At 40.3% G+C, this 16,571-nt stretch overlaps 1 protein-coding gene across 4 annotated transcripts in view; it reads right to left on the reverse strand.

The window, feature by feature from the left end:
• The window catches only part of TPD52L1 (TPD52 like 1), an 80,637-nt gene that overhangs the window by 19,606 nt on the left and 44,460 nt on the right, over positions 1–16,571 (reverse strand). For all 4 annotated transcript variants that reach the window (XM_019729490.3, XM_074333533.2, XM_074333532.2 and 1 more), the window contains exons 2-3: positions 14,881–14,996; positions 5,567–5,715 (exon numbers count right to left, since the gene is read on the reverse strand). In XM_019729490.3, coding sequence (XP_019585049.1) covers positions 5,567–5,715; positions 14,881–14,996 — 265 coding nt within the window. The remainder of the gene's footprint in view (positions 1–5,566; positions 5,716–14,880; positions 14,997–16,571) is intronic.

Raw genomic sequence — 16,571 nt, forward strand, 5'->3', positions numbered from 1 at the left:
CCAAATATACAAACAAACAAACAAACAAACAAAAACACTTCAGCTTATTTTCTTCCAAAGTTTCCCTAAACATGTTATCAAAACATAGATTTACCTCTTGAATTAAAAAAAAAAAAAAAAGAATGTACTTCCTGCCCTTGTGTGATAAGATGGAAGATGAAAGGTAAGAAGAACGGACGACTGTGTGAAAGAATGGCTCTGTGTGTCTATTAAAATTAGGTCTTTAATCTACACTGGCACTTCTGAACTCAATAGTGCTGTAACAGCCTCCTCATAAAAAGAGATAATAATCATTACTGACCAAAAGGGCCTGGAAGTCTTAGAAGCACAAAATCAAAGAGTAAATAAATTATAAACTAAACTTCGATTTTCAAACGCTGTGCATTTTTTTTTTTTAATGCTGAAGGTTAGAGTCTTGTTCCTCCTTATATAGGATGAAGTTATTAAGCTTTCCAAAAACATGGCATGACTTAAATTCCTTTCCAAGACCTTCTCCCATTTGTAGACCTACCATTTGGTCTGTGGTGCAACTCAGAGGGGTTTATTAGTGGGGAATCTCATGGGTTAGCAAAGGCTAAACACTTTTTAAAATGAAGCCTTATTTTAACTGACCCACATTAAACTTGACCCAGCTTAAATGACCCACCACAATGTTACATTTTGAGTTCCTACTCCTTCCGACAGAAGAGATTCAATTCAATTTCTCCTCCAGTGGCTTCCCCACCCACTACACCCCACTTACACACATCGCCCGTGTCTCTTTGAAGCCTAAAGACATTATAAAAAAGCAGCAGAGAACAGTAAAAAACAAAACAGAACAAAAATGATGGGGGAATATTTTGTGTCTGCTCTTAGATTCTCTCAAATCAAAGCATGTCAGTTCCCTGGTGGTCTAGTGGTTAGGATTCAGTGCTCTCAAATCAAAACATGTGAAAAACTATGACAAAAACAACAACAAGTCCTGGACAGAGGTGATTTCTTGACCTTCTACTATATGGTTATCTTTCTAGAATGGAGGTAATTTCAGTTCGCTGTGTAATTATTCCTACGCATCCAGTCCTATTTCAATTTGAATCACACCACAGACTAAAATATGCCAAGATCTTTTATTACCATACCACTGATTTTCTTTTCATTATAAATCAATCAAACTAAATATGTCATAATCACTTAATCAGTATGCAAAGCGTTGCCTCTGGGAATTACCTGCAGTTCTCTGACAGCTAAAATTCTTTTTAGTGCTTTGAAATCTAATTCTACTCAACCTAACCCCACCCCAATTCCTTCACATTGAAATACTCATTGCATGAGGTGTAGAGCTTGTCCTGGAATGGGTATCACGGACACTAACAGCAGGGATTCGATTAATTCATGAGGAAAATAGATTATGCTATCACCCAACATGTGATGAAGACTTTTCCTCTTCCCTCAGCAGCCAAGAGAAATGAGTGGGAGGAAGACGCTCTCCCAAAATTAAGTTGTTGATAGACATATGCCTCCCTCTTAAGAAAGGGGTTGATTGTTCCCTACAAAGGCAAGTCCATGTCATTTCTAAAGGTTAGGGAGTCCGCCTTCATTTGTATTTATTAAATCTCTGAGGAAATGTCATCTAGTCCTATAGCTTTCCATGATATCAATATGCAGATGGCTCCCAAATGTCCATCTCTGTCCCTGACTTTTCCTCCAAGTTGCCTTCTCACCATATAAACTCATTTGTGTACTGAGCATTTCAGACTTCACATAGCCAAAATAATTCTTAGGTCTCCCCACCAGACCTGTCTCAGTCTTTCCTAGAGCAGTGAACATGCTTCCAAAGTATTGGACAGGGTCCTGCGTGCTGCACAAATACTGACTCATTGAATCCTCACTACCTATGAAATAGGTACCAATATGACCTCAATCCACAGATGCAGAGAGGCCTAGATTTCAATCCAAGCCACTGGAGTCCACAGCCCACGGGCTTAACCACAATGCCATACTCCCACAGCAGTGAACAGTCCCGATACTCATCCAATAGCCCACGCCACAGACAGAAGAGTCACATTTGATCCCTCTATTCCCCACCACCACCTCCATACCACTGGGAAGTCAGTCCCCTTGGCCTGACCTCCAAATCGTGTCCGCTCATGTCCACAACTCTTGTTAAGCCATATTTAGGCCAGGAGCAGAAACCTTATCTTAAAAGCCATCTTGCCTTGATCCTGTCTCGCTTTATCTCCTAGGGGCCTGTGGTCAGTGGGCCTGGGTGGTCCGGATGGCCACCTGGGGCCAGGGTATGGAGCTGGAAGGCTTGGTCACGCCCTGAAACCCTTTGTCATTGAAGAGGGAACAGCCTGGTTTACCCCCTCCTATAAAACTCCACACCCCTCTTTGCTCCGCCAGGCGAGCGAGGTTATGGTCTTTTCTAGCCTGACCTCCCGAAGCTCAAACATGCCAAATAAATTCCGATAGACCAATTTTGGTCCCCCCGCGACTCATTCCTCTGGCCATGCCTAACACCTCTGTCACCATCATCACCACCAGGACTACTCCAACAGTTTCATAAATGATTTTCTGGTTTCCACTGCTGCCTCACCACAATCCACAGTCCTCAAAGTAACTAGAGTGATCTTCCTAAAAGTTGAATCAGAACAGGTCACTTCCTACTTCAAACTCTCCAATGGCATCCAGAGCCCTTGGAAAAAAAACCCCACGACTCCCCATGGCCTGGGAGGCCCCAGAGGTCTGACAATCCTCTCCTCTCACTACACTCCAGACATACCACTTTCTTTGGGCTCCTGAAAACTGCAAAGGTATTTCTGGCCTCAGGGTCTTTGCATTAACTTTGGTCTCAGCCTGAAAGCTCTTCCCCAGATCATCACAAGAGATCTTTCTTATCATTCAGGTCTCAAATGAAAGTAATGTTCCAGGACAGGATTTTCCCCACTGGGACCCAATCACAGCAGCGTCTCCCCTCTCCTCCCAAGTCACTTTCTAGTACATCACTCTATACTGTTTGCATCATAGCACTTCCTGTTATTTCCTCATTTTTTTATTTTGTTACTTGTTTCTTGCTCTTTTCCTTTTCAACACACAGAGAGTGTAGGATCTTTGTCCCTCTGGTGAATCCCATCTCCTGAGGATTTAGATTAGCCGCTGGGTAATAATGCCTAATAGTAGACACGCCTTAATACTTGTTGGATAAATGAACTCTCAGGACCCCTTTAATGGTTTTCTGTTGCCTGTGGATAAAGACCAACTCTCTTAACAGATGCCATAAGGCCACTTCTCTCTGCTATGCCCACAACACTAATTAACTAGTCCACTTTCCTCGGGAGGGGCTGCCTCCCCTGCCTGCCTTCACCGACTGTGCCTCCTCCAGGAGATTCCTCCTGCTCTTCTGGCCTGATTAAATTCCGACTCATCCTTCAGATTCTGCTTAAACCTCTCTTACTCTGGAAACCTTCCCTGAGACCCCAGCACGGTTCAGGCTTTCCACCCTGACAATATCCTGTATTTGCCTCTATATCATTTTTCACACTTATCTTTTTGAACTGGTAAATTGTAATAACTTGTAAAACAAACAACAAAACTCTGTTTTCCTGACTAGACTGTAATTCCACACCCCAGGGAATAAATCTGTTCTATTCATTCAACAAAAACGTTGACACTTAAGTAGGATACCTCACTATAAAACCAGTTTGTTTTTCAAACATGGGAAAAACACTAACTACAGAGTCTCCCCTGCGTGAAGAGGCTAAAAGCCTTCCTTGAACTTGTCTGCTCTAATTCCATGTCCCAGGATGACTATAAATCGCTCCCATCACTGCCCTACCTCCTACCCTGCCCTCAGCAGACCAAGAGAAAACATGACCCACCCTCCGCACAGATACTTCAGGTTCCCTCCCTCCCTTCAGCAACAGAATAGCCAGAATTGCTGGGCCTTCCATTTGGTTAGCTTATCACTGCCCTGTGGTTACGGAGGCCAAACAGAAATATCCAGCCTGTTTCTTATACCCCAGAAGTTCAGATCAGTGTGACATGAAGTCCCCAGACTTGGATTAAATAGGGAGGTGACCACACCCAGGGAATTGGAGATCCTTCAGCCTTATGATGCCAGGCCATTAACTGGTATAGGCCTATAAGGTGCAAAGACAGAGGCTTCAACGACTGACAGACAAGCTCATTTAATTTGGTGCCTAAAATCCAGCTATGCTTTTCAGGAGATTGTTCATATGGTGTTATAAAATACAAATATATCAATGTGTGGTGTCTTATCTTCTTCCATAATTGTCATCTTCAGGTTGGGGAAGGGTGGTTAGCCTCTGGAGATAAACTGCTGGGCTCCCTGGCTCCATCCTGCCCTCCTCTGGGCTGTGCACTGACCCAATTTGTATGAACTCTTGGGGTTACAAGCATAGAAGCCTGCAGAATTGCTAGGCTGTTATAACAGGAGAGAACACTCTCCTTTCACGTGGAAACTAAAGGAACTGAGACATGTTAGTTAGTATGATTACTAGGTAGATAGGGAGGTCCCTGATGGAATAAACAAAAAGCAGCCATACCCTGAAACTCCAGGTCAGGGAATGTCTCCTTCACTCCAGGACAGAGACAGAGAATACGCCTTAAGGTTAATAGATAATCTCAAATCCCTTCTGGCCAGACAAAGGAGCAGATCTGATAGATAGGAATGGGCTGGTGCGTTAATCCCTTCAGGATGAGCAAACAGGACAAACCTGATATCAGGATGAATTCAATTAGAAGGCTCTGGTCCCCTTCCCCAAGCAGGCCAGGGAAGGTATAAAAGTAAGAATGTTTGCCTCAGTCATGGGACACCCCCACTCGGGTACCCCTACTGCTCGGGAGCTGCAACCTCTTCCCCTGCCTCTAATAAACTATCCTCTTTTTAAAACTTTTTGCCTCTCCCTGGTCCGTGTTTCCATTCTTCGGCTTCACGAGACACGATCCCAGCCCGTACTCATAAACTGCCGGCAGACCCAACATCACCTACATCATTTGGGGAGTCATAGGAAAATATCCCCACATCAGAACCACAGTAGGGTAACATCAGCTCCTCACACAAAGGGTACCTTCACAAAGGAACAAATGTTCTTACTTAGACCTGGGTTCTCAGGAGCCAGCAGGCAAAGCTGGCCCCCAGCAAAACTGAAATAACTGCTGCCCATCGCTGGTACCTCCCCCTATGGACTAATAGGCCTCTCTACGGCCATTTACAATTTTATGAGAAAACATAAAGAAAAATATTCATCTTTAACAAATGTTTAAAAATATTAATAAAGAGAAAACAAATTTCAACTGTGCAACCACATAAAAGTGGTCTAAGTGAAAACAGAATTTTGGTGAACAATGTTTAATTTCATGAAGCTACTTTCTAGAGTCTGCTTCGCAGCACGCAACATCTTTAATGATTATTCATATTTCTTTATTTTACTTCTAGAGAAATATTTTTTCCACCTAGGCACAGTACCAAAGCAGCCTTGTAGGAAAAAAAATAAAATAAAAAACATGAAAGAGCGGTGAGGCAGCAGGTTAAGTGATTTAAAAAAAATTATCTGAATATACTTACGCAGTAGTAGTCTGCATGTCATGCCAGCTTTTGCTGAAGTTCTGTTTTAATTCATTCATCAGGTTCATGCCGAGTTTTTGTTTTATCTCAACCAGATGCCTTTCTTTCGCTGATAAAACTTGTCGCAATGTTGTAATTTCGTCTTCTAGCTACAGGTAGGAGGGAAAATGGTGGGGAAAGATGTCAGACCAGCTGAAATACACCCTTGCGGAAGCTTTGAGAGCCACATACGAGGCAGCCTCTGCACCCTTTTGTTTACACCATATGCTGGGCTTTAGCAAACACATCCTGCAGAGATGATAGCCTACTATTTAAAAGCAGACATAGGTTTGTTAGTGTTAATGCTTATAAAAGTAACCACTGCTCCTTGTAAAAACTTTTATTTGCACAGCAAAATATAAACAAGGACATAAAAATCACCTGTAATGTACAAAATAGTCACTGCTTAATTTTTTTATTTCTAATCTTCCAAACATTTTTGAAATTGTGGATAGATATAATTTCGGAATAAAAAATTGGTTTTGGATTGTGGGCCTTCTTTTATAAACAATTTCTTTTCAAGTGTCGCTAGTCGGTATTGTTTGTTTAGTTTCTGCCAACTACACACAGCTGCATTGGTGTCGGCATGTATTTAGCAGACATTGTGGTTTTGCCAAACTAGTACCTTAGGAAGGGAGGAAGAAGGGGAGGAGGTGATATATGTAAGGAAGCTGTGTTGCTTTTTCTTTTAAACAATTTTATTGACATGTAATTATCATACAATAAGCTGTATACATTTAAAGTGTACAATCTGTAAGTTTTGACATATGTATATTCCTGTGAAGTCATCACCACAATCAAGATATCCATCCATTACCTTGAAAAGTTTTCTAGGTCCTCTTTATAATTCCTCCTTCCCTCTTCTCCCCCATGCCCCTGGCAGCCTCTGATTTCCTTTCACTAGAGTTTTGCATTTTCTAGAATTTCATGTAAATTGAGTCATACAGTATATACTCATGCTTGCCTGGCTTTTTTCACTCAACCTAATTATTGAGGTTGAGCTACATCCATGTTGTTGTATTATTAATGGTTCTTCCCTTTTTAGGGCAGAGTAGTATTCCATTGTACTGATATACCACTGTTTGTTATGTATTCACCTGCTGAAGGATATTTGGGTTTGGCTAATGCAAATAAATCTGCTAGGAACGTTCATGTACAAGGCTTTATAGGCACATGTTTCCTCTTTCCCCTTTGCTGCAGAAAAGCAAATCTCTTCAGCATTATAAAACTGCTCTTGCAAATGTAATTTCTAACAAAGAGTTTGTAAAACACCCAGATTTTAGAGTGTTGCTATATCCCAAGAAAATAAATTGGAACTTCCACAAAATCTCTGATTCTAATTGGTTGTTGTATGTTTTAATGTATTGCCCTGGTAATATTGCTGAAGTTTACACCTTTGTTTTCTGAAAAGTATAAACACTTGTGACTTTCTTTGTGAAGACAGAATCATTAGTACTCCCTTAGTCTCTCACATGCATGGAGGTAACAAAAGTCTGACACTTCACTAGATTTCATATTTAAAAAAGAAAAATGGAGCAGCTGTGTCTCATTTACATTCAAAGTATCACCCTACTTCTGACCACAAAATACATCACTAACTCTTTCAGTTAGTGTTCTTTGCAAATGTGTTCCTTGAGTTACCAGAGACATAGCTACTAGAAGAGCAGCTCAAGAAAGATATCTAACTTTGCAAAAATGTGTCTTTTTATTAGCGCAAGGAGGATTTTGCCCCAGTAGTGAACAGTAGGAATAGTGTTGTCGCGTCCCGCACGACGAGGGTTGTGGGGAGCGAGGAGGGCGGCACAGGGTTAAGAAAAGACAGTAGCCATGAAGAGTGAAGTGGGGGCCAAGGAGACTCCAGCCTCAAGGACTGGGCCCCAAATTGGGCCTACGCATAGGTTTTATTAGTCAGGTGGGGGAAGTAAAGGAGATAAACCTTGTCAATCTCAAGATCTGTGAATCCTATACATCATAATAGGAAACTGATTCAAGCCAATCACCCTTGCCTGCAGGCAGCTGAAGCCTAAGTCTCAGAATGTATATACTTCCCCAAGGGACAAACCCTTTATGCATATGAATAGATAAAGAGCACATCATTGAGTCACTTCCCTTGCAGGTTGTGGGAAGGAATGCAGCCACAGAGGCTGAGGCTCTCCTTAGCCAGGGGAAGGTGGAGGGCTGTGCCCACCTCTATCAACCCTGTGGGTCCTCCTGTTGGTCCCCACTCGACTGTGTGTGGCTTGAGTTGTCCCTCCCCGTGGGGAATCTTACTCGTCATTGACTGACCAGCCATCTTTCTGGGGCCAAACAGGGAGACATAAGTTGCAAGCACAAAGGTGAAGCAAAGTCCCTGAAAGGATCCATCTCACAGACTCTCCTTTCTTTAAGGGCAGGTACATGGAGACAGATGGGTAGGTTGCTGCGTGGCGACATAGTGTTATAAACATTCATACACAAATAATAACAAGCAAAACAGGCAAAAATACTGAATCAGAAGCATCTTTACTACTACAGTAGAAAAGAACAGTATCTTGGGGTTTTAATATCAGCAAAATGTCTTGGTAATTTAACATCCATTTTTTATGTTCATGGAACGTTCTTTCATGCTCACGAAAATGCATATAAAATCTTTCTAAAATGAATTATATTTTCCATAAACATGTTATGATCAATAGGACCCTGTCTTTTCTTGATGAGCAAGAGTTTTCGGACACAAACGTATACTCATTACTGCAAAAGAATTATGCTTGGAGACCACTCACGGGGATAATGCTTTTAGTCTCTCATTAAATGAGAACACACTGTTATTTTAAAAATTAAACCCGTTTCTTCTTTTGCTAGCATGCTATATTCCCCTTTTTCATCTTTGTCAGTGTGTCTTCTTGCATTTACTCTGCTGCCTGATATCTCAAGGTTGTATCTCTAGCTCTCACCAAAGAAAATGCTTGGGCTACATGTCAGACTTTTATTCTGTATTGCAAAGAACTTTTCTGCTTTCTTTTGAGTAAATAATTTGTTTTGAGGGACTGATACCACTGGGCATCTGGTTTTTGCTTTGTTTTTATTTTGTTACATCAGATATTACTGTAGTTTCCACTGTGTAATAAAAATAATGGGAAAAATTTAACTTCCAGGAAGAATTTATAGATGTAGAGGAGTAAGAGGCCTAAACATCATGATATTTTCAACCTTATATGTATGGAACCTCAGACATTCAAAATTGCAAGGGATGGGGAGTAGGATATTCATTAGTGGGGAATGAGTAAAAGATTCATAGTTTTATTTTTAAAAAAACATTTTACACTTTATTTATTTGACATTCAATAAAGATTCCTACCTTTCTAATGAAATGCTTGATCCCCAAAAAGTGAGAAACACTGAAGTGACCCATTTACCAAACATCACCCTAAAGAAAGAAATATAAAGTCCCATACCTAATAATTTAAAAATTGAAGCACATATAAAAAGATATTTGTATGGAAGAGACTTCTAATGATGGAGACCTGAACTTGGTTATTCGCAGGTTTTGTAATGCAATTCTTGCCATTTCAATAAAATACAAGACACCCTTCATAAAGCTTTCAGTATAATTATTGGTGATCTAAATATATGCCAAATCTATTAAGCAAATGTCAGAAGTTGAAAAAACATATAATTTTAAATTATATTAACTTGCAAGATTGAAAATGGCCAACCACATCTCTTTCTGCAGAACAAAGAGTCCTGCCACAACAGGAAAACCTTTTATCACAAATGCTTTAAATGATGATCGTGGTGAGATTCAATCCCTCATTTAACTAATGAGATGTTTTTGGTCTGGTTACACTAGTGGTTCTCAAGTTCAGTTTACATAAAAGTCATTCAGAGACTATATTTAAAATGCAGATTCCAGATTTATGGTCCTTTTAATGCCCTGAAATTCTGATGTCTTAAATTTGGTGGGGCCAGATAACGTACATTATTTAACAAGCACCCCAGGTATTCTGATGAAAGTAATATGGAAACTCTATATTGTAAGTACCTTGTAAGACATATCCACTTCCTTTTGGAATGAGGTGGAGTACAGGTAAATCATTAATTAAAGTGTTTAATATGTCCTTTCCCCTTTAATTTTAAATTAATCATGCCTTCATCAGAAACTAATGTCTGGTTCTTTGGTGTCTTGACTCCCTAGAAGATCTCCTTATAGGATAAATATTTATGCCCAGGAGTAGATATTTAAATTTGATTATTTAAATATTAATTAACAGGAACATAATAAGTATTGGTGAAAATGTTGAGAAATCGGAACCCTTGTACATTGTTGGTGAGAATGTAAAATGGTTCAGCCACTGTGGGAAACATTTTGGTAGTTTCTCAAAAAGTTAAACATTGACTTACCATGTGACCTAACAATTGCACTTCTAGGTATATTCCCCAAAGAATTGAGAACAGGTACTCAAACAAATATATGTATTATGCATGTTCACAGCATTATTCATAATAGCCAAAAGGTAAAAATAGCTCAAATATTCATCAAAGGATGAATGGATAAATAAATTGCAATGTGTGTGTATTCAGCTATAAAAATAAATTAAGTACTGAGATATACTACATTCTGGATGAACCTCAAAAAACATTAGGCTAAGTGAAAAAAGCCAGACTCACGAGGTCACAAAATGATTCAATTTATATAAATATCCAGAATAGATAAATCCATAGAGACAAAATGCAGATTCGTGGTTGAAAGAAAGAAGGGGACATGGGAAGTAACTACTTAAAAGGTATAGGGCTTCCTTTTGGGGTGATGAAAACATGCTGGAACTAGACAGAGGTGGTGGTTACACAACACAGTAAATGTACTAAGTGCCATTGAACTGTTCAATTTAAAATAGTGAAGTTTATGTTCTATCAATTTACCTCAATGAAAAGTGAAAAAAAATATACATTAACCAATATGAATTAATGACTAGCTTCAATATGAAATTGATGGTTAGAAGACTGAAAATTGACTTTTCTATTTTATATGCTAGATTATGTAAAATATCTAAGTTAAATCCAAAAAAAGAAAAATACTTTCATAAACTATTAATCCTCAGTATGATGTTTAGGAGTAAGAATATTTGGTGTCTTGCACACAGTGCTTCAAGGCCTGCCTCTTCCCCTGGCTATCCCTGCCCTTTGGCTAAGAGTCCAGAAAAACTAAGATTAAAATGCAGATACTTCCTGGAGGGTTGGGTGCTTAATTTTACATATTAACTTGCCTGGGCATGCCCAGACATTTGGCCAAACATTATTCTAGGTGTGTCTGTGAGGGTGTTTCTGCATGAAATTAACATATGAATTAGTAGACTGAGTAGAGCAGATGGCCCTCCCAAAGTTGGTAGGCCTCATCCAATCAGTTGAAGGCCTAAATAGAACAAAAAGGCTGACTCTCCCTCAAGTAAGAGGGAACTCTTCCTGTCTGACTGTGTTTTTGCTGGGACATCGTGTTGCTGTTTTTTCCTCCCCCCGCCTCCTTGAATTCAAACTGACATTGTCTCTTCCTGGGCCTCAAGCCTGTCAGCCTTTTAGACTAGAGCTAAATCATGGCTCCCTTGGGTCTCAAGCTTGCTGATTGTAGATCTTGGAACCTGTTGGCCTCCATAATCACATAAGCCAATTCCTTATGATAAATCTATATCTCCACCCTATTGGTTCTATTTATCCGGAGAACCCTGACTAATACAGAGGAGAGGGGTGTTATAATAAGACATTATTGGTTAGGAACACTTTAGTTCATAACCACTAGCTCAGTCCAGAAAGAATAAGAATGAATGTTTTGAAGGAAGGAACTCAGAGAGAAAGGTCAACAGCCCAAAGCACTTCTTTGTAAGTCTAAGAGATGGGAGTGAGGGTCAGGAGGGAGGGGGGAGGGCACGGTGCGTTCTTCTTTAGGAACCACACAACAAAGGAAGAGAGAGGAGCCAAGAGAGAAATAAAGGGATCCTGAAAATAGGTTCTGCCTACCTGATAATACTGTCTGGTATTTTTCCTAATCCTATTAATGCCACTTTCCTTGAGTCATTTTGTCCAGGGGACATTGGCAGTATTTAATTGCTATATGACACAAATTTATAGTATTAATGCCAATACTTCATCCTTTTCAAAAGACAAGTCACCGTATGGAATACTAAGCATAAAATGCAGCTTAATGAAATGGAAGTGGGAGTCGGGTATTAGTAGCATAGAAATATTGAGCAAGTTTATTAAAAAGGGAGAGAGAAAAAAACAAAACTCCACCGAACAGATGTGTAAAGACCTCAGAAAAGATGTCAAGAGCAGCTGGTAACAAGACAAATGAGCACACATCTCTGAAACAAAACTATTTCTTTATATGCTGATACGTTTATGAAAAAGCATCATCTACTTCTGGTATTTACCAATATAAATATTCACTGAAGTTATAAAATAATTCAAGTTAATTATAAATCTTATTGCACACGTGCTATACACAAACCATTGCACCAGATCAGAGGTGATAATGGCCTCACGTGGAAGGAACCTTTACAAAGACACATATTACAAAGCCACAATAATAACAAAGACTAAATTATGTTAACAACAAATTATTTTTTAAAAATGCAGACATGGTCTAAGAAGTAGCCTTTTGGACAACGCTGGGTAATTTTATGTCTCCTGCTACAAGGACTTCTATTGGCAGCACTGGTGAGCAGGCAACAGTACGTGGGTGGCATGGGTGAATGGAGTTGGGAGTTCCCCCGAAGTCTAGGGCATCCTCATGGGACTATAACAAATACCAGTTCAGGATACAGCAGTGAGGGGGGATCCAGCAGAGCCTGAAGACAGTAGGAGAATCTGAGGAAACTAGGGAGAGGAGTGTATTGAAGAGGAGAATGGACCCCCTAGCCCAGACCTGTTTTAAGCAAAGTAGTCAGAAATAAGAAGTCCTTGGACACAAAGGTCTTGCTTAAGACTATGGCCACAGTCGATTGCCTGACTCAAAGACAACCTAATAGGCTGGTCTGTGAGGTATCCTGTTACCCAAGTGGCTAACAGACCCAGTAGGATCTTTCCTCATACACAGGGAGGGGTCACTTAGACCAGGGGCCAAGGAAGAATGTCCATGGAGAGTTGAGACAGAGAAGCTGAGCTGTCTAAACGATGTCTCGGTTCTTCATAGGGTCAATTGTGACACTGCTGAGATGGCGTCGTTGTTATAATTAAACCCTAGCACCTGAGGTAATCTGAATGCAAGTGTGATCTGAAAGAACTTGATGTGTATGTGTGTGTGCGTGTGTGTGTGTGTGTGTGTGTGTGTAGCACATGCCTGTACTTGGAGAAGGGCAAGGAAAGCGGATTTAAGAAAAGAATGAGCAGGAAGCAGAGGTGGCCTGAGGCGGAGGGAGAAGAAATGGAAATGTGAAGAGGGAAAGCTATGAAGACACACTTGCTTTGCAACATACAGCTGTGCCCGTGAAGTCACAAAGCTACCTTGGCAAGATGCAGTCCTTCTTCATCTCTGAAGAACTCAGAAATAAGAGACAGGAAGCATGGAGACGAATGCATTCTGAGGGATGAAAACATGAATCCTAGCAACCTGAACACAGTAACAGGAGTCCGGTGCTATTTTCAGAAGCCAGGCTTAAAAACTCTTAGGAGTGAGACATGCTGTAAGCTCATTAATGTGCCCAAATAAGAGGAATTTCTGAAAACACTGCTGGTGTTTTACGTTTATGGGGCCTTCATTTAGAACCAGAGCTTACTTTTTTCTTGATTATAAAATACATGCTTATTGTATTTAGAAAATATAGAATGCATTTAGAAAATATAGAATGCACAAAAATACATCAATGCATGTATGTATGTACGAGTATGTATGCATGCATGCATGTATGTATGTATTATGTATAACTCAGTAATTCCAGGACCCAGAAACATCAAGCCATAGTATAAAAAGTGGTCTGTTACAGAGGTTATGTCTGTACCTAAACTTGGACTAAAACGTGAAAGAGTTAAATTTTAGCTTAGAATCAGTTAGCTTACACCGGTCTACACAATATAGCATCGGGACACCACAATTGACATGAACAACTTGTGAATCAGAATTTCAGGCCTTAAGATATGGAGCTGGTACACTCTCCATTTAGGCTGCCTTTGGTCCGTGCATTCGGGCACGTGTGGTCAACCTGAAGGGTGGCTGTGGATCAGCGGTCACAGACATACCCCCTAAAGAAGCAGGCTACCTTATTTGAGGTACTGTGCTTACTGAAATAATTTCTGCTGTACCAGAGGAACAAGCTGCTCTTTTATTTTATAATGAACTTATTTTAGGGTGTGTCTTGTGGAAGCACCTGAAAATCTCCAATATTTTTATGAGCTGTCATAAACACACACTATCAGAACACGAGAGCTTGAAGAGTTTGGAGTGGACAAAGTAGGGTGAGGGGTAGGTGGCGCTCAAAGCTCTGTCCCCTGCCTGTGGAAGAGGCAAGAGCATGAGGGCAAAGACTCGCTTTCAGGAGCTTCCTCCCCACTGAGCCAGGGATTCAGAGTGGGGAGGGAATGCTGGCCTCTTCCCCTCTCTCCCCACCGCTCATTCTATTTGAGAAGCTCCCCTCCCTCCTGCAGTGTAACCATTCCTTAGCAAAGTGGTTAAGGGTTAGTGACACTGCAAACAAAGGCTTGAACAAGGAGCTGTGTTTGCGATGAGCCAGGCATCCTCCCCACCTCTAGGTCCAGGTGCCCCAACAACTACACAAGAGCTGATGAAGCCTACATTCGTCATCACTTTCCTCTCTGTCTCCAGAGCTTTATTCTTCTGCAAAAGAGTACACAAGTCAACCAATTCGGTTGCTTCTATGATTGACTTTTTCATTGCAAAACAAAATCATTTCAAACTATTTGTTGAGCTAAGTTGATAACCCAAAATAAGAACTGCTCTTAAAAAGCAGCTAGGACTTGTACCAAGGTTTTCAAGAAATTCTACCAGGTTTGTAAGTGATTTATTGTTCCCACAGTATTGTGATACTAAAGAGAACAAAAGATGTATATTTACAACTAATTATCATTGTTGCTTCAGCAGCACAGCCATTTATTTTAATATTGTAATCAGCAAGTAATGGACAATTAGCCTGACAAAATATCTCAGAAAAATAAATCATCTGCAATCTATCATTTATTAAATTTCATTGATTGAAAGATAGCAATTGTAATATGGGACTTACATCAAAGTAATAGTACCTCTCACAATCCAGAGGTAGACATAGCAACAATAACACAACTACTAAACATACCTGAACTAATTCTGCTTTTAACTCTTCTTTCTCCTCCTCAGAGAGCATGCTAGAGAAGTCGGCACTGGTTACGGCATCCTCATCTCTGCCTTGCAGTGGTTCAGTCTCCAACAAACCTTAGGCAAGATCGAGAAAACACAATGCAATTTTAAAAATGAACACACAAACAAAATCAAAACAGACTCATAGAAGCAGAGACCAAAGGGATGGTTGCCAGAGGGGAGAGGGATGGGTGAAAAAGGTCAAAGGGAATATAGTCCGTAATATTGTGATAAGTTTCTAGGGTGATCACACTGTAAGGTATAGAAATCTCAAATCACTATATTGTACACCTGAAAGTAACATAAATAATATACCATTGTATACCAACTATACTTAAATAAAAAATTAAAAATAATTTTTAAACATGGGTTTAGCTAACTTTTAGTTTCACAGTTTGGAGGACTATATACACTGACCCACCTACTGAAAAGCAACTAAAAATGTCAGGGAAAAGAAACAATTGTTCTAAATGTGTCATGAGCTGTCAAGAAAGTAAAGACTACTAAGAAGAAAAAAAAAAAAAAAAAAAAAAAACGAAGTGAAAAATGGGAAGCCAGAGATGTAAACAAAATAAGTTTTCAGTAGTTCCACATTTGCCACCCAGATGGATCCCAGCTTTGGTTTCCTCTGTCTCAAGGGGCGTAGGGGAGAGAGGATAAAAGCCCAGGGCCACCCAAGGAGAGGACTTTAAGGTGAGACCCCTGCATAAATCCATCTCCACAGGGCTACACCCTGAGAATAAGGTGAACTGGAAATAAATATTTCCTCTCTACACAGGGATCTGCAAGGCAGACTGACTGCCTTGACACTCAGCACTGAATGCACAGACCAAAAGAATCTCCCCTGAGAATTCATAACCCTGAGCGGGCCTGCGTCCTTGAACGATTACCACCTGGGTGGTCCAAAGCAACCTTGCTACAGAATTTAGAGTATTAATTTGTAAGCGGGCATTTTCCTGCCAAATCGCGTCATAACGCGGGGCTTTTTTGACATTCTCTCGCCAAAAGTAGACTTTCCGTAAAATATTCATATCTTTCGATCTATTTGATATTTTTCTATGAAACTTTCAGTGTTTTAGTTTAAAAAGAGGTCTCTATTTATTTACTTTGCAAAATTTTTGCCGGTTCCAACTAGAGGCGATATGACAAGTTTACTCGTTTCCCGCAAAAAATGTGTTAAGACCTTTGTCCACTTTGGATGTGGGAATAGGCAGGTATGGAATCTGGAGCAGCTGCAGCTGTGAGGAAACATCATGGACAAATTGATTCGGACAAAGGGAAAGTAGGAAGCGCCTGGGTTCTTGATGACATCGTGGCGCCACAGACTAACCCGGCATAGTTCAATTTCTGTCACGTTACGTGAGAGAAATGCCTTATTATTAAAAATATAGAGAAGTTCCCTAGTGGACTGAATGCCTTGGCATCTGGCCAACTCAAATGCATATGTTCTCTGGAGGGCCCAGGATACAGGAGCACACATATATGGACGCCTCTGTTATGACATGAGTTATGACAGAGCTGGCATTTATACATCTGTGGGGAGAGGAAGTAATGAGTTATCTGGGAACAAATGGTTACCCATATAGAAAAAAATAAGATTGGACATCTTCACCATTCAGATAAATCAAACTATAAACATTTTATAAGATA

Source organism: Rhinolophus sinicus, chromosome 2 (genome assembly GCF_057876585.1).
Source record: "Rhinolophus sinicus isolate RSI-liver-muscle chromosome 2, RSI-T2T, whole genome shotgun sequence".
Classification (NCBI taxonomy): domain Eukaryota; kingdom Metazoa; phylum Chordata; class Mammalia; order Chiroptera; family Rhinolophidae; genus Rhinolophus; species Rhinolophus sinicus.